The sequence below is a fragment of the Hyperolius riggenbachi genome, chromosome 3 (genome assembly GCF_040937935.1).
Source record: "Hyperolius riggenbachi isolate aHypRig1 chromosome 3, aHypRig1.pri, whole genome shotgun sequence".
In the NCBI taxonomy this organism is placed as follows: domain Eukaryota; kingdom Metazoa; phylum Chordata; class Amphibia; order Anura; family Hyperoliidae; genus Hyperolius; species Hyperolius riggenbachi.
Window position 1 is genome coordinate 107,355,533 of NC_090648.1, and position 19,507 is coordinate 107,375,039.

Genomic DNA, 19,507 nt, shown 5'->3' on the forward strand with positions numbered 1-19,507 from the left:
AGGCAGCAGCACAGGGCTGCAGCCATCTGCGGTACATGAGTGATAGCTTCATAGTTTTGTCCAGCATTGACATAATACAAAGCTAGCAGGAGCTTCTGATGAAATCTTGCTTAATAGTTAGTGCTGCAAGGTGATGTAACAGGTAAACAATTCACACCACGTTACATATGCGTGGCATGACTCCAGGCAAACACAACGGAGGTCAACTTGCCAGGGTATCTCCAGGTAACTCAGCAAACCTGGAACAAGGCAAATCTATCGGTTTATAGTGAATGAATTAATGGCTGTGAGAATTCAGAAGCAAGAAGCAGTCACAGCAAGTGTTGTGTTTTTCAAATCAATGCAGGAAAGGGTGGATTCAGTTGCAAATACCTCAACACAAAAATCACTCTTCGGGCTGGTTCACACTGGGTGTTTTTTCAGCTCTTTGCTGATCGCTGCTGCTAATGTATTCTTATGGATACATTCACACTGCAGCGATTGCGATTTTGATGAATCGCAAATGCGCAGCATGCAGTGTTTGGGGGGGGGGGGGGGGGCGATCGCGCTGTGATTCTCTTTCTATTGAACAGGAATCACAAGCACAAATCGTGAGATTTCTCCACGTCGAATTTAATGTGAACAAGCCCTTCAAGTGCGTAAGAATGGCATGAGTGTTAGTATGGGAAAGATGGCACCTCTAGTGGCAGCCATTATGCTCCACTTCAAGTCAGACAGTGGATTGGAAAGGGTTAATTTATTCCCTCTAGTCCAGTTGGGTGTCAAACTCAAATACAAAGTGGGCCGAATTTGTACACTGGGACCTAGTCGCGGGCCAACGTCAATTCCAACTGGCCATCTTCCTCCCTTATAAAGTTCCCAGGAGTCTAATGGCCTCCCTCCAAACCCTACACAGTGTCCTGGCGTCTAGTGGTCCTCCCTCCCCTATACAGTTCCCTAGTGTTTAGTGCTCCCCCCCCACCCCACATATGGCTTTCCTGGTGTTCCAGGGCTTCACCTCCAATATAGCTTCCATGGTGGTTTAGAGTGGGCCAAACATAATGCAAAGTGGGAAACCACTTGAGGACCAGATTTAATGGTTTTGAGGGCCAGCGATCTAGGGCACTGAGGATCGCAAACAACCTTTCCCACCCAGGCAACCGCTACTTTAATATGCTCCCATTGGGCCGGAGGCTTCGGGCCATCTCAACAAGGACTGCTAGACACATGAACTCATTGTTCCCCGCAGCTGTCAGCCTTCTAAACTCCCTCCAAATACTCCCATCAGCACTCCCACCTCCATCAAGGACCACAGCCTGAGCTGTGACACTGCCAATCAACTGACCATCCCCCAGGTCTGACTAACTATGTAGGACTGGATCTGTGTGTGGACAGGAACCAAAGGATGATCTGTTACGTATGAACAATGTAAACGGTTATTGTTGTTCCTTTGCATGTTTGTGAACCTATCATGTAGGTCTTCTTCCTGAGCTATGTATTGTGCCAAATCAAATTCCGGGCATAACCCTGTTATGCTTGGCAAAATAAACAATTCTGATTTGGCTCGCGGGCCGGTGTTTGACATATATGCTCTAGTCCCATAAAATGTGGCGTGCCTTGGACCATTACAACAGCCAAGCAAATTCTCCCTTTCATGTCTAGTTTGCTTTAGAGAAGCTCAGAGAAGCCAAGCAGCCCAGTAATACAAAGTACATTCTGTAACTATCCTTCAGGCCTCAAACATTGTCTGTGCTCACTCGCTGAAGCAAGGAAAAGAAAAAATTACTCCCATTTAATGACTGAGTTAAGATACAGTATACTTTATTTGCTAGAGTATGAGCATTTCTGATATAGTAAACCACTTTTCCTGGTCCCTTTGAGTTTACTATAAAGGGATTCTACTGTATTTAAAAGTTGAGATATAATGCAGCCTCCATAACCCTCTTACTTCAGGTGTCCTTTAAACTGGAACAGTTTAGTGAGGCTAACAGTTATGAACATGACTTTTCTTGAGCCTTTGTAACTGCTAGAAATTTATGGATGGATATATACAGGAATATGTACATTTACATAAACCTAGCTCAACATATTTCACTATCAAAAACTTGTGTGACGGCATAAACTGTGTCAGAATGATGCAGCAGTCTCGGGCGCCTTGTATCAACATGTATGCGGCGTAACTATATACATGGACTGGATAAGCTATAGTATAATATAGGCTTGTTAATGGGTGTGGAACAAGCTTGTTTTATCAGCTAGGCTTTGTAACTATAGATCATAGGTGAACTGTATTGAACTCTGCTGTATCTACCAGTCCAACACGTTCTAATGTCAACGTCTGCACTATACAAGTGGGACATCACTCACTCTCCCAGATGCAGAGGAATAGCAGGAGGATCGCTGATGGACTTAAAGGGAAAGTCCAGGCTAGATAAAAAAAAAAAAAAAATAAAGTCTACTTACCCAGGGCTTCCTCCAGCCCCTGGCAGCCCCTATGTCCCACGCCGCAGCTACGCTCTCAGCCGCTGGCTCCCGGTCCCCTCCGGTGCAGAGGCCGACCTCGCCCAGGCATCCTCCACTGCGGCTGCACAGTACACTCTGGACAACATGGACTTGTCTGACAGCGGCGCTCATGCAGGCGCAGTAGAGGACAACCTGGCAAGGTCAGCGTCTGCACCTGAGGGGACCGGGAGAGAGCGGCGCTGGGGCATGGGACATAGCAGCTGCCAGGGGCTAGCGGAAGCCCCAGGTAAGTCGATTTTTTTCTTTAATCTAGCCTGGACATTCCCTTTAAGCAGCCAGCATTATGTCAGCTAGTGAAGAACTCTCACCAGTGGTGACAAACAGCAATAACAACCGGCGACCAGTACCAACTAGCTCACGCAGCGCTAAGGAAAGGTGTTTTTATTGTGGTGTGTGTTGCGGAAGTTACTGTATCTGATTCTGATGTGATTCTGACGATAACTTAGGCCTTATTCATACTAGCAAACGCAGATGACCGTGCGATCGGAACACAATGTGCATCATCTGCATTGCACTGTGAAAACGCATTAGAAGTTAGTGAGCCCTTAGATTTACATAGGCTGTCATCTCTAATAGGTTTCTGCATTGCAGAAAAGGCACAAAAACTGACTGTACAAATGAGGCCTAAGGCTGGGAGCACACTTCGGTATTTTAGCGTGTATGTTTATTTCCTTCTAAACAATACCAGTTGTCTATCTGTCCTGCTGATCTATTTGGCTGCAGTAGTGTGCGACTCACACAAGAAACAAGCATGCAGCTAATCTTGTCAGATCTGAAAATTAAGTCAGAAACTCCTAATATGCTGCATGCTTGTTCAGCTGAACAAAACTGCTGCCGAATGGCGCTTGAGGCTAACCTGCTCGGCAAATGGAAAAGAGGCCTAAGGGCTTGTTTCCATATGCATGCATTCAGGCGCGCTTCTGGAACGCAATCACAGGGACATCAGAGAGTGCATAGTCTGCACTCTGAGGTTTCCATTCATGCACTGCGATTCACTTTTGAATCGCAGCGCATGGTTTGCTGCATTTCAGGAAGCTTCAGCCCGCGATCCCATTCAGTATAAGGAAAGGGATCACAAGCACCACCTGGAGTGATGCGCAGAGCCACAGGGCTCGCTGCATGGAAACGAGGCCTTAGGCCCAGTTCACATTAGAGAAAAAAATGGACAGTAACAGAACAGACCCCAACTAAGGTGAAGGGATCCTATCAATAGGATCCGTAGACATTGCTCCACCCTAACGGACCGCAAGTTTGGGTCTGCTGCGATTTTATCGGACCGACGGATGCATTGCACTGACCACACGCTAACAGAAATTATCTATAAAACCATCTAACAGAAAAAAATTGTATGGTGTGTACCTAGCATTATACTGAATGAAAACAATTGAATATATGAAGCTGATGAAAAACCAAATACACATTTAATGCTGGAATGCACCATGAGATTTTCTGGCAGATAGATTGTTTGATAGATAATTTCCGACATGTCCGATCATTTTTCGGATCGATTTCTCATAGAAGTGACTGGACATCGATCAGACAGTAAATCAGCTGAAAAGTCTCATAGTGTATTCCCAGCATAAGCGTTGGCGAAAATTAGGTCTTGATTGTTTCGGGGACAATTACTTATGATCCCTGTACACATCTGTTACCCAAACCATGTGCTCTGCCCTATGGAAAGGGGAAACTAGTGGGTGGGAGCTACAGGATTTTCCAATGCAGCCAACTGCAGAACAAAAAAGCATTGTATGCAGATTACATGTGATCCCCATACATTATGCAGGGAGGAGGAATTGGCTGTGCCTTTAAAAAAAAAAAAAAACTCACATAAAATTGTATTGTGAATAGCAAAGCAATTGACTACAGTGTGGCCCATTGACTTACATTAAATGCGATTTGCAGCAAAACGCAAGTGATTCAAAAAAGTGCACCCTGCTCGGCCTTCAGAGTCAAACACCCGCACCAAGCACACAGCCAGCAAACGCTGCATCAGAATACCTGATCTGTTCACTCTGGGACAGACAACTGGCACAACAACGTGGTAAATGGCAACATGGCAGCCTTTACATCCCTCCCACTTCAGGTTCTGATAAGAATGCTCTGAAGGAATGTGTGTTGCCAAGGTGAAAGTTCACTGGCTGAAGAAAACAACATCTTTGAAAAGTGACCCAGGCAACAGACTGATGTTGGCAAAAACAAAATTGTTTGTACATTTTCCGAAGACGACGGGTTTGTTTTTTCACGGGCGATGTGCGATTTGTGTTTCCATGTAAGTTGATGGGAATGCGGAAAATTCACGGAAAAATTTTGCGTTCAGTTTCGACAATTATTAGATGTATTATGTATATTCACAAAAATATGCATGTTTTTTCGCAAGGACCAGTGTGAATGACCCGTCACTTAAGTGAGGCTGCACTGTTCTCTCTGCATCCCCTCCATGCAGTACATAGTCAATGAGGTGCAAGTTTCAGGAATATTCATTTGTATAGATTTAACTGGACCAGTCAGATTAATTTCTGAATGAAACTGACTGCTACCACTGGTATCAGCACACAACTGGCATGCAAGTTGCATGTGCACCTCAATGACCATCTCTGGGCCTGTGCATCATACAGCAGAGCAGCCAGGAGTTTGTTGTGGTACTTTCATGCTACCCTCTGCAGTCTGCACCAATAAGAAGGTGGGCGTGTTGGGGAGGGGGGGAGAGAATGGGCCACCAGAAGTCCATGGGGACAGTACAGTACTGAAGATTAGGTAGGAGCTTTGCAAGTATATTTTTATATACACTCACTTCTCTCTTTTCAGACTCACTGTGGACCTATAGGCATTACATAAACAAAATCACTTCTAGCTCTAGTGACAGTTTTACAAAGTACATGAATATTTGCTCAAACTAAATGCATTGCTTTGAAATGACGTGATAGCACACAGTGAAGGTACAGTCCCTTCAGAAGAGAACACATTGTTAAGACACATTTCGGTCTTCCTTTGCTCAGTGAAATAGCAATCTGCTGGGTTGGATTTTCCTGGTTAATCCCTTTTTATTTGTCTGCAGCATGAGTTTTCCTGACCCTTTCCCTCTTCCCTATCCATAGAGTTAAGCAGCATGCAATTCGGCCAAGCAGAGCATGCATGTTCATATCCTCATTTGATCTGAAGCTTATCAGATCATACTTTGCACAGCCAATAGCCATTCTGTAGGTATGCCAGACCTTAGCTGACGCCTGGCCCCTCATCCCAAAGAGACATTGTGCACCTGAGATTTCCAGCCAAGTCAGGTCTCTGCTACTTTCAGCAGTTCCCCACAATGCAAAGCAAGAACCTAGCCAACCAATAAAGAGACAGTAGACATACTCTATGGGAAAGGGGGGATGCAGGCGAGTGCCAAATTTCCATTTCAGCTGCAAGGAAACATTACACTATTGTAAGCAGCTAAGGATTACACAGGATCTGAAGGTAATACAATGTTCTGGCATCCAGTAGTACTCTCCCATACATTTCTGTGCACAATAGTGACCGGTTCACTTTAAGTAAAAAGGTCAGCATGGAACGAGGACATCACGCCATCAGGTATGACAATGACTTACAGACGCTGGCAGCGCAAGGAAACTACATTCAAGCACTTACACAGAAAGTTGTTAAAAGGCAAGCACGATCTTGTCTAACAATATAAACTACAATCTTAATACATTTATAACTTGGCTGACAGAGAGGAGAGGAAATTCTGAATCTAGACCCGAAGCAGACAACTGCATCGCAGGAAACAAAAGCAGATTGTTCCTTGCCCCAGAAAAGCACGCATTATTGAGAGTCACGACGATAAACAACTAAGTGACCACAGTGAGAAGCCAAACCAACCATATATACAGTCAAGTAGCTTTGCAAATACTTGTGCTATGGACAAAAGAAAATGGAAAAAAAAAAAATTGAATAAAATAAAAGAAATGGCACAACACTTAGGGCTCGTTCAGACTATACGTGTTTCCGTGCGCATGGTGAAAGCGAGTATAGTGTGCGACACGCAAGAACACGCTGTCTATGCCCTTCTACCGTTCCCATCACATGCGCTATCGCACTGCTGCAGGCATTTTTGGGAATCGCAATTGGGAATTTCAGCAACCCAACCACTGTACAATAAATGCAGCTGCTGGCTAATCAGCTTAGCTGGTATTAGCTGTGATTTGCATTTACCCAATTCTACTTCCTGAGTGGGACTAATTGGCATCTTATTTCTTGTTACTACTTCACTCACATGCACTACCCACTACGTTTTCTCCCCAGAAATTTTTTCCAGCCGGGTGGCATAAAAAAGTAGCCGGGTGGCGCAATTTGAGAAAATGCAGGACTGGTGCTTCTTTGTGCAACTCTGCTTAGAATAGAGGAGGAGGTGAGCCGATGACAGCCGGGTGCTCATAAAAACTAGCCGGGTGGAGCACCCAGCTGAATGAGCCCGGGAAGAACACTGCACTAAACTCCTCTTCAGAGGGCCACCTCTGGTTGAACTCGATGGATACTGGTTGAACTCGATGGACGTATGTCTTTTTTTCAACCCAAATAACTATGTAACTATATGTAGGCTGGTCTTTTGAACTCTGGGATATTAACTAATTTAAGGTAATAAATCTGGACAGCATACCTGCCTGTATGCAGTCTGGATGTTTTTTCGTGGTATGCAACACCATGAATCAGTTTTCCCCTCAAGGCTCTTTTAGCCAGGTGCTCCACTGTAAAAATGGGATATACCAACAGCATGAATATATTTTTTGCTCAGAGGACAGTTGCTGATACATGGTAATGATGCTCGGAGCAAAAGGTAATAGTTGTACAATGATGCATACATCGTATGACTATTTTTCTCTCGGATACATCATGACCTGGGAGTACAAGAATATTCAAAAAGTCAACCATGATGCTCAATCAGCCATGTCATACTGAGAAATACTGTCTCTGAAGTCATGATGCCAGCATAGTGGCTCAGAACTCTAAGGGCTCAAACCCACTAGCAGCCTTTTTGAAGCGCTAGTGATTTGAAAAGCTCTTGCTGATGCAATGCTATGGGTGGTTTTTATAAAATCACATTGCTCAGGTGGGATCACACCCAAAGCATTATATTTTCGCAAGAGCTTTTCAAATCACAAAGCACTCAGAAATGGCTTAGCCAGAAATGAATCAACACTTATCCCTGCAATTTTCAACTGCCTTTTTTGTATACACTTTTACCAGACACTAATTTGCATTTGTATGCGTTATTTCACACACAGATATACGCGTGACGTCACAAGCACCCACGCTACGCTGGTAACCAGGTGGAGCGAGTGTATGGGAGGCAACGCGGGAACAGAGCCAGCGGCAGACACCGACAGGTAAAGTATACTGCACGGGGCACATTTCACACTATGGAGGACAGCGCCAGGGTTGGCGAGGCGGCGGATGCAGCGTCACAAAGCAAGATTTCATGCTAAAATCAATCGGGAACTGGCCTGTCATGTATGGGCAGCCAACAGATCTCACTCTGATCAGACAGATCTTTGCTTGGTCCATATGCCCATATGTCATCTGATGTATGGGCACCTTAAAGGGAAGGTTCAGGGAGGGTGGAGAAAAAATAAAAATCAATTTCCACTTACCTGGGGCTTCCTCCAGCCCGTGGCAGGCAGGAGGTGCCCTCGCCGCCGCTCCGCAGGCTCCGGGCTGTACTGCGCAGGCGCAGAACTACTGCGCATGCGCAGTACAGCCCGGCAGACGTCCGATGACGTCAGCGCGCCGGCGTGGGACGTAGAAGTGCCAGGACTTGGAGCGCAGAAGAGCCCGACCTGGCCAGGTCGTGTCGGCCACCGGAGACCACCGGGAGCCTGCGGAGCGGCGGCGAGGGCACCTCCTGCCTGCCACGGGCTGGAGGAAGCCCCAGGTAAGTGGAAATTGATTTTTATTTTTTCTCCACCCTCCCTGAACCTTCCCTTTAAAGGGGAACTGAAGTGAGTGATCTGGTGGCTGCCATATTTATCTCCTTTTAAACAATACCAGTTGCCTGACTGTCCTGTTGATCTATTTGGCTGCAGTAGTGCCCAAATCACATCAGAAAGAGGCATGCAGCTAATCTTGTCAGATCGGACAATGTCAGAAACACCTCATCTGCTGCATGCTTGTTCAGGGTCTTTGGCTAAAAGTATTAGAGGCAGAGGATCAGCAGGCCTGCCAGGCAATTGGTATTGCATAAAAGGAAATAAATATGGCAGCCTCCATATCCCTCTAACTTCAGTTGCCCTTTAAAGGGAACCTTAACTGAGAGGAATATGGATATTTTCTTTTAAACAATACCAGTTACTTAGCGATCCTTCTGATCTCTTTGGCTGCAGTAGTGGCTGAATCATACACCTGAAACAAGCATGCAGTTAATCCAGTCTGACTTCAGTCAGAGCACCTGATCTGCATGCGTGTTGCTGAAAGCATAAAGGTGCGTACACATGCGACTATAGTCGTTTGAAACGATCATTCCCCGATCGTTTCAAACGACGATCGTTTTAAAAAAAAAGCAGCCAACGACCATGGAACTTTTCATTTTTATGCGCAAGCGCAATAGTTGCTTTACGTGATGTAACGTTCGTTCTAACTATCAGATCGTTACACACTTTTAAAAACTAACTTTACTTAGGTCGTTCTTTCGTCAATTAAAAGTTCGTTCGTCGTTCACAACGATAGGTCCGATAATTTTTCGAAACGATTTTGTATAGAAGTGATCAGAAAATAGATCAGAAATCATATCGGACCTGTTGGAAAGAATCGATTTAACCATCAATCAGAGGGAAAATTGCATTGTGTGTAAGGCTGTAGAGACTGATAGGAGAGCTTTTTTTATGCCCATGTTACACTGTATATGACACCAAAACCACAGCATTACTGTTAGCTGCACTAACATTTGTACCTCCAACATATTCACAAGCAGGAAAAACTATACTCCTTCCCCAAGGTACTTAGAATGAATCACGCAAAGTGCAAAATAGGCGTGTCCCATTCATAAAGCGAACGCTCATATTATTCCTCTGCACTCTGAAATTCACACATCACAGCTTTATCATACACAGCAATAAAAGTGCCTCTCGTGCTTAAAGAGACACTTAAGTCAGAAAAAAAAAAATAAATAAATAAAAAAAAAATAAAAAATGGAGTTTTACTCACCTGGGGCTTCTACCAGCCCCCTGCAGCAGTCCTGTGCCCTCGCAGCTACTCACTAATCCTCTGGTCCTCCGCTGTCAGCTAGTTTCGTTTTTGCCGAGAGGCCCGTCAGGACTGGCCACGCGTAGCTTTTTCTGCACTCCCGACTGTAATTAGCGCTATTGCGGGCCGCAACGCGTAAAAAAATACGCCTTGCCGCATTACAAACGCATAGATTTGTGGCCCGCAATAGCGCCAATTACAGTCGGGAATGCGGAAAAAGCTACGCGTGGCCAGTCCTGACGGGCCTGTTGGCACAAACGAAACTAGCTGGCGGCAGGGGACCAGAGGATTAGTGAGTGGCTGCGAGGGCACAGGACTGCTGCAGGGGGCTGGTAGAAGTCCCAGGTGAGTAAAACTCATTTTTTCTTTCTGACTTAAGGTTCACTTTAAAATGGAAAATCTTGCTTTACAAAACAAGAATATTTTAGTAAAAACAGTTAATTATTTGCTCCAATTTTCATTACACTGGTTGGGATAAATCTGCCCCACTAAGTGCTACAAGTCAGTAACACACACAATCTACAATTAAAGGACAACTGAAATGAGGTACATGCTTCCTGCCATATTTATTTCCTTTTAAAAGGGAATATTCAGACATAAAAAAAAAAAAAAAAAACCTTACCCGGCGTTTCCTCCAGCCCCATGCAGCCGACATGTCCCTCGCAGCAGCTCCGCTCCCAACCGTCAGCCAGGGGTCCCCGCTGATGCAGAGGTCTTCCCCTACTGCGCTAGCGCCGCTGTCAGGCACTCGCACGTGGTGTGGAATATACTGCGCAGCTGCTGCGAGGAACATGCCGGATGCAAGGGGCTGGAGGAAGCCCTGGGTAAGTAAATGTCACTTTTTTTTTTTTTTTTTTATTTAGATGCCTGGACATTTTCTTTAAGCAATATCAGTTGCATAGCTGATCCTCTGCCTCTAATACTTTTACATAAACCCTGAACAAGCCATGCAGCAGATCAGGTGTTCCTGATATTATTGTCAGATTTGACAAGATTAGCTGCATGCTTGTTTCTGGTGTTATTCAGGCACTACTGCAGCCAAATAGATCAGCAGGACTGCCAGGCAACTGGTATTGTTTAAAAAGGAAATAAATATGGCATATACCGCTCACTTCAGTTGTTCTTTAACCAGTTCGGCCTATCTGGACGAGTTTCCTCGTCCAGATAGGCACTGGTGCTGCCGCCGGCTCGTGTGCGCGATCGGGCGCGCCCCCGCGCGCGCTCCCGCTGCCCGTCGCTAGCCCCCCGATCAGTGAATGGGAATATAATTCCCATTCACCGATCTAACTTCCCCGCAGAAATACCGACGCTTTCTCTCCAGAGAGCGCGGTATTTCTGCCCCCAGGAAACAACTCCTCAGCATTTTAGTTCCTAGATGCGAGCTGGTTCGCATCTAGGACTTTTTTCACTGTGGCCATCTTGTGGCCAAATAGTAAACTGCACCCACATACATTTTTGATTAAAAAAAAACATTATTTTATATTTAAAATTAGCAGTTTCCCTCCCACACCAAAAATTACCCACATACACTTTTTTTATTAAAAAAAAAAAAAAAAAAAAAAAAAATTAATTAAAAAAACAAAACCAAAACAACATAAATAGTTACCCAAGGGTCTGAACTTTTTAAATATGCATGTCAAGAGAATATGTTATTATATTATTTAAAGTTATAAGCTTATAAATAGTGATGGACGCAAATTGAAAAAATGCACCTTTATTTCTAAATGAAATATCGGCACCATAAATTGTGATAGGGACATTGTTTAAATGGTGTAATAACCGGGACAGATGGGCAAATAAAATACATGCGTTTTAATTACGGTAGCGTATATTAATTTCAAACTATAATGGCCAAAAACTGAGAAATAATGAATTTTTTCCGTTTTTTTCTTATTCTTCCTGTTAAAATGCATTTACAGTAAAGTGGCTCTTAGCAAAATGTATCACCCACAGAAAGCCTAATTGGTGGCGGAAAAAACAAGCTATAGATCAATTCATTGTGATAAGTAGCAATAAAGTTATAGGTGAATGAATGGGAGGTGAACGTTGCTCGGATGCATGAGATTTTCGGCACTGCGGCGCTGAACCGGTTAAAGCCAACCTGTGAGGACGAAAGGGTTAAAATCTCAGTAGTGAGAAGTATCTGTACGGACCAGACACTTCCCAGATCCTCTTCTAGCTCTCCATTGCTGCCCGGGACCCCCTTCTTCTTGTGGTCATGATCCTGTCTATGTATGAGCTTATCTGGAGGATCAGGGAAGCCTCTGGACTATCCAAAATGTTGTTGTTTTCATAAGACATTTTTTGCATCCCTTATTTTTTTTTCTAGACCATTCTTCTGCTGCAAAAGAGTCTGCAAAGAGTTTCTAAAGCTTTAGGAACTACATAGAAAAGATATGTTCTGGTACATTTGATGTTGTATAGCATATTTGAAGAAAGTGACAAAGAAAGAGAAACTGGTGGAAAGAAGGAATTGAATAACATCTTAGCAACGGTGTTTACACAGTGCTATAGCAAGTTAGCAAAGTCATATTAAATTCCAACTGGGACCTAACTACTGGTCCAGTCCTTAGTGATGGGAATTCCGGCTCTTCTCGGAGAATCAGCTCTTCTGAATCGGCTCCCATTAGAGAGCCGGCTCTCAATCGGCTCTTCATTAAATATTACTGGACACCACTCAGAATCGGAGGAAAAGCCCCGCCCCCGTCTCCATGACAACTCCTGACTGCTTCGCTGACTGGGGCAATCCCTCCTGCTACTGCTCTGCTCCGCCCCATACACTCCTACAAGCTGCAAGAGAAGGACTACATCTCCCAGCATGCCTCAGCGCCCTTTATTACACAGCAAATCAGAGCTGTGTGGGGCGGCTGAGGCATCAGCTCTTTCAAAACTGAGAGCCGGCTCTTGTCGTTCACAGCAAAGAGCCGGCTCATTCGTGAACGACCCATCACTACCAGTCCTGAACACCCACAAAGCTCATTAGAGCTTAATTATACTGTACATTGCACTGCAAAAGTGGTAGATAACAGAAATACCAGTTTTCTGACCTCTGACTAGTGGCTTGTGTAGGACTTTTTCAGCATACTGAAGCACTGTGCATGACCAACCTAAAGCTACATACGGTACTTACCAGAAGATGGATCGGGGGATCTTCAGCGACAGAGATGACATACGAGCTATCCCCAATTCATCTTCTGCAATCGTGTACCATGGACACAAATGACACACGTGAACGAGACTTTAACCACTTCAGCACCACAGGGTTTTTTGCTTAAAAACCAGAGCAATTTTCACATTTCAGCGCTCCTCCCATTCATTCACCAATAACTTTTTTGCTACTCATCAGATGTAAATGATCTATATCTTGTTTTTTTTGCCACAAATTATGCTTTGTGAGGGTGATATTTGCTTTTAGTAATTATGTTATTATCTGTGCATTTTAAAGGGAAAAATTAGAAAAAATACACTATTTCTCCATTTCCATCCACTATAGTTTTCAAATAAACAATGTTACTATAGGTAAAACACACACATTGTATTTGCTAATTTGTCCTGGTTATCTCAACATTTAAATAATGTTCCTAGTACAATGTATGGCGATAATATATTAGTTTTTGGTTTGTGTTTTTTGATTTCTCATTGTACTCTATGGCCTGGTGCACACCAAAAACCGCTAGCAGATCCGCAAAATGCTAGCAGATTTTGAAACGCTTTTTCTTCTTTTTCTGTAGCGTTTCAGCTAGCATTTTGCGGTTTTGTGTAGCGGTTTTGGTGTAGTAGATTTCAGATATTGTTACAGTAAAGCTGTTACTAAACAACTACTGTAACAAAAAACGCCTGGCAAATCGCTCTGAAGTGCCGTTTTTCAGAGCGGTTTGCGTTTTTCCTATACTTAACATTGAGGCAGAAACGCATCCGCAATCCAAAATCTGCAGCAGCCCAGGAGTATGCGTTTCTGCAAAACGCCTCCTGCTCTGGTGTGCACCAGCCCATTGAAATACATTACCCTAGCGGATCCGCACCCGCAAGCAGATCGCAAACCGCAGCAGAAACGCTCTGGTGTGCACTAGGCCTATCAGTAATTAAAAGCCCTTATCTTCATGATTAACAGTAATACACTCTCATGGCATACATATTTTAAAAGCTAAGTCCCTAGGGTAACTATGTATTCTCTTTTCAATGCTGTCACTTTTGTTGTTTTTACAAGTATTTATTTGGGGGTATAGAGTACATGAAAATAACAGTTGTATTGCTTTTCATTCAGTTTTCCGGTAAAAAAAAAAAAAAATCACATGACTTATCCCTCAGTTGTCAAACACCACAAAATCTATTCTCTCACTTGTCACGGTTAAAATGATACCCTATATACATAATCAGATAGCTTATTGGGCATACAGCACACTGTTTACCACAAGTACGCCTATCTACTCCCCTGAGCTTCAGGTGAAGTTTTGTGGGGAGTAGATAAGCGTAGCAAGGGTTTCAAAGTGGTTAAAGTAAACAATAGGGGCAATTCGTGTGGGAGTCTATGGGGAATCTGTGTCATCGTCCGTGATGGGATCTGTCATGATGGCCACGATTGTTGAATGTCGCTAAACATCATATAACTAATTTTAGCTAAACAATGTTACACAATATCACAAACAAAAAAAAAAAAAAAAAAAAGTTCATCGCAAAAGTTACAGGGGAGAAAAAAAAAAAAAAAAAAAAATCACGTTGCGAGTATGGACCTTTACAAATTGATTTTACTTGGCCCCAGCATTTTTTGCAGCATTAGTAACTGCAGTCGTATCCGAAGCCCAAGCGATTCCAATTGCACTGCTATTTTCAACCCCTGCCGCTCCAATGTCCACCGATCGGCATCTTTACACCAGCCCCCCCCCCCCGTACAGCAACAGAAAGCATCAGTAGCCTGAAGGTTAGGCTTGTGCCTGTAGGACTTCATTCCCCAAATTGCTGCCCGGGGGATCGTTTCCAGAACTTCCATAGGCGACAATTCTCACATGTGTGTACTTAGCTTTTGGCTACTGCCTTTTATGTAGGATTTGAGCCCTTGACCAGAGTTCCAATTCCAGCTGTCAGTCAGTACGTTAAATAGTAAGGAGTTTTTGGGCAAGGCTGCCCAATAATTCTGATCGCCTGTGGAGTGCTTTGAGAGTGGGCATAGTTTACTAGGACCTATCTGAAACCTAGCAGTCTGAGGGGGTGCTGTCCACCCAATCACATCAGTGGAATTTCCTGAGGTTTCGTTGGGTCCCTAAGGCCCGGTTCACATTAGCGGTGGCCGTCCGGAATCGCCGTGCCGGAGCCGGACCGCTTGCAGAACGGACGGAACGGACGCACGGCAATAGCAATGAAAGCCTATGCGTCCGTTCACATGCGTCCGTTCTGCCGGACCGGAGCCGGATCCGGACTCCGGCGTCCGTTCCAACATGCGCTATTTTTTGGTCAGGCTCCTCCGGCAACCGTATCCGGGGCGGAGCCGGACTGCACCATCCGGCCAATACAAAGTAATGAGAACCGGAGAGCGCACAACACACTGGCTACAAAAACCGGACGTTCTACCCCACTTCCTATGCATTTTGGATGGGGACCACATGGAGTTCACAGAGTGGGGCAGCAGCGATTTCATGCTGGAGCTCTAGGCAGCAACATGTCTGATATAAGTCTGATAACGAGGAGGCGAACAACAGAGAATTCCCAGGTATACGAAAAATGCCTGGATCCATGGTCCCAACTGCAGTCTCTGTATCCACGGATGGTCTCCACACGTCCACCTGTCTCCAACAATGACCCCAGACCCTTCTGCTGACCTCCCAGACCCCAGGTATTTACAGGTTGTTATCTCCTTAAGAAACCGGATCCGGACCGCAACCGTGTTCACACCGTACGGAAACCGGATGCAAACGGACCGGATCCGGACCGGAACCGTACGGATCAGGTCCGGTCCGGATACGGTGCGGTCCGGACATCCGGTGCGGTTTTGACAAAACCGCAAGTGTGAACGGGGCCTTAATTAGACTAGTGTCTAATATTGGCTACACACTGGGAAGCTTGACCTGTGATTTCAAACTTCAAACACATGTTTATCATCCAGTCGGTGCCCCCCCCCCCCCCATCCCTGAGGCTTCTTAGGCCTCGTTCACAATGCCAAACGCATATTGCCATGCGATTGGAATGCAGCGCGCAGAATCGCGCTGCTAATCCCATTCGCTACAGTGAATGGGTCAGTGCTGCGGTTTCCGAAAAATGTGTGTACCAGTGTGATAGTGCATCGCACTGCTGCGCAGCACATTTAGGGCTTGATTCACTAAACCGTGATAACTCAAATATCACACCTTACCAAAGTTAACAGGCATTATCAGAGTAGCATAGCAAGCACTACAAATGTATGCCTGCTAACTGGCAATGGCACTAATCCTGCCCTGAGCCCCTGCAGCTTCATAGCGCTCACTATGCTACTCTGCTAAGGCATGTTAACTTTGATAAGGTGTGATATCTTTGATAAGGTGTGATATTTGAGTTATCACGGTTTAGTGAAACAAGCCCTTAGTGTCAACATAAGACAGTGCAGTCTATGCACTTCTGATGTTCTTGCATGTTGGTCACTATACCTGTTGCTGAAACACACACATGGCAACAGTATAATGTGAAAGAGGCCTTACTGTAAATCACAACACAGGAAGAAAAGCACAGAAAAAGTGCAGCACAAACTATTTTTTTATACTCCTGAAACAATTATTTCAGATCACAAGTCCTAACCACCTGTCACATTATGTCATGTGTTTGACTACAGGTAACCTAAAGCAAATGGCAGAGTGTAATTCCTTGCACACTGCAGGGCATTAGCAATGGGCTCCCCTTCACCCTGTGCAATGTAACCTCTCACTCTACTTCTTCCAGTTATTAGAGTTGAGCCATATGGATAAACAGTGCAGTATTACATATATTTGGTAAGTTTGGTGTTTCTTCCCTGTACAGCAGCTCTTTAGATTTAGGTCCTCTCTTGTTATGACATTACAGATGGCACAAGGCAGTGCCACCCCTCTGTCTTGTCACACCATGCCCTGTGCACAGCGCCATGACCTGTCAGCAGACCACGCCCCCTCCTGACTTCTCACCTTGACAGAGTCCACCGGATACATGACAGTGTGCTCCAGGATGCCTGCCACGGCTCCCGCCACCATGTGCGTCACGGGGGACACTCCTGCCGGCAAGCTCTCGTATTCGTCCCCCTCGCCAGGCAGGGCGGCAACCCCGTCCCTCGCCTCCATTGCAAGCCCGGCGCTTGTTAGCTCCATGGAGCAACCGGTGAGGCAGCACCGACTGCACAACTCTTCCCTTTATTGTAGCGAGCAGGCCAAGCTCTGCCCGCTAACTGAAGCCAACTCGCCGAACACCATCCTACACAGTCCGGAGTGACGTCAGGACAAAGGCGGAGTCACCTTACACTAAAAAGTCGCAACCGCGGCGTCCCTCTCTGCCTTGGAAACAGGCGGAGCGGTGATTGGCTAAGCGTAAACTAACTTACAACTCGATTGGAACACGCCCACTCTGGGCATTCTGTACTGTAGCGGCGTTTCCAGTCACGTGCTGCTAGGGCGGGAAATGAATGGGATGGGAAGCTGGAGAGTTCAGAAAACTCTATTATATTCGGCTGGGTGGTGTGGCAGTTTTCCAGCCACGCTGAGGTGATAATTGAAGTGATAATTATGTTTCAGAATGTTGAGCAAGGCTTTTCCTGTTCGATAGTGTATTCAAGGCAAAAGCTGCATCACAAAACAGATAGAGGCAAGCCTCTGGATAGTCCATGACAGGGGCTTCCTCCTTCCTGTATCCTCCTTGTCCCATTTTTGCTGCTCTCGGACACCCAGAAGGTATTGGACAATAGCTTGCCATGTAAGAGCGAACCACTACAGGTGCAGTTTCTAGGCTAAAATGCACCCAGGGCGAGGGTGTAAAAATTGCGCCCCCCCCCCCTAGGTTAGATAGGTAGGTGCCTCTCAGTATAGGTTAGATTAGGTAGGTGCCCCCTAGTATAGGCTAGATTAGACAGGTGCCCCCCAGAATAGGTTAGATTAGGTAGCTGCCCCCCCCAGTATAGGTTAGGTAGGTGCCCCCCAGTATAGGTTAGATAGGTAGCTGCCCCCCAGTATAGGTTAGATTAGGTAGCTGCCCCCCAGTGTAGGTTAGATAGGTAGCTGCCCCCCCAGTGTTGGTTATATTAGGTAGCTGCCCCCCAGTGTAGGTTAGATAGGTAGCTGCCCCCCAGTGTAGGTTAGATAGGTAGCTGCCCCCCAGCGTAGGTTAGATTAGGTAGGTGCCCCCCAGTGTAGGTTAGATAGGTAGCTGCCCCCCAGCGTAGGTTAGATTAGGTAGCTGTCCCCAGTATAGGTTAGATAGGTAGCTGCCCCCCAGCGTAGGTTAGATTAGGTAGCTGCCCCCAGTATAGGTTAGATAGGTAGCTGCCCCCAGTATAGGTTAGATAGGTAGCTGCCCCCCCCAGTGTTGGTTAGATAGGTAGCTGCCCCCCAGTGTAGGTTAGATTAGGTAGCTGCCCCCAGTATAGGTTAGATAGGTAGCTGCCCCCCAGTGTAGGTTAGATTAGGTAGCTGCCCCCCAGTGTAGGTTAGATTAGGTAGGTGCCCCCCAGTGTATGTTAGATAGGTAGGTGCCCCCCAGCGTAGGTTAGATTAGCAGCTGCCCCCCAGCGTAGGTTAGATTAGGTAGGTGCCCCCAGAATAGGTTAGATAGGTAGATGCCCCCAATAATGGAGGGGGGAGCCGCAGGGAGGGCAGCCCGACCTCTCCCTCCCTCTCCTCTCCCGGGCGCCCTCCGTGCTCCCCCCTCAGATGCAGAGTTCGTGAGCAGCAGGGAAGCGCTGTTTACAACTCACCGGCTGCCTGGCTCCAAGCGCTGCTCTCTCGCCGCTGGTCTCCTCTCTCTGTATACATACTGATACACGCTGCTTCCGGCTACAGGAAGCAGCGTGTATCAGTACGTATACAGAGAGAGAGAGGAGACAGACCAGCGGCGAGAGAGCAGCGCTTGGAGCCAGGCAGCCGGTGAGTTGTAAACAGCGCTTCCCTGCTGCTCACGAACTCTGCATCTGAAAGGGGAGCACGGAGGGCGCCCGGGAGAGGAGAGGGAGGGAGAGGTCGGGCTGCCCTCCCTGCGGCTCCCCCCTCCATTATAGCGCCCCCCTCCCAACAGCGCTCCGGGCGGCGGCACGCTCCGCACGGGGCAAGAAACAGGGCTGCAGTATACATTGGGCAGGACACTTCAGATTCTGCCCAGCCACTTAGATAATCGTCAATGGCTGCAGATGGCAGCTGCTCGCTCCTGCACTCACTCCCACCGCCGTGCTCACCGCCACCCATTAGTGGGGAGATGAATAAATAGGAATGTGTTCCCATTCATTAATCTATGTCCCTGTGTGAATGATCACCGGGATCAATGAGATGCTGTGATCATTTGTAACTTCCGATGTATCACGTGCACGGGTTACTTCCTATTTGCATACTTATAGTACGCTAATAGGAAATAATGCATAAGGACATCTTGTGGCCAAATAGTAAGATTACACCTACATACACTTATTTTAATAAAAAAAGACCCACCTTTTCATTAAAAAATAACTCCTTCCCTCTCACCATCTCCCATAGTTACCTAAAATTAATTATAAGCATATCATAAAAAAGACAAAATAATACATAAATACTTACCTTATGGATTGAACTTTTTTGAATATGTATGTCAAAGGGGCTATATTAATTTTATTTATTCATTT

General features: G+C 45.8%; 1 protein-coding gene across 1 annotated transcript in view; it reads right to left on the minus strand.

Annotated features, from left to right (window-relative positions):
• The window catches only part of SLC25A37 (solute carrier family 25 member 37), a 39,663-nt gene extending 22,450 nt beyond the window's left edge, over positions 1-17,213 (minus strand). Inside the window, exon 1 of the mRNA XM_068274730.1 lies at positions 16,839-17,213. Within this exon, the coding sequence (XP_068130831.1) occupies positions 16,839-17,018 (180 nt within the window). The 5' untranslated portion in view covers positions 17,019-17,213. The remainder of the gene's footprint in view (positions 1-16,838) is intronic.
• Between the last annotated feature and the right edge of the window lie 2,294 nt (positions 17,214-19,507).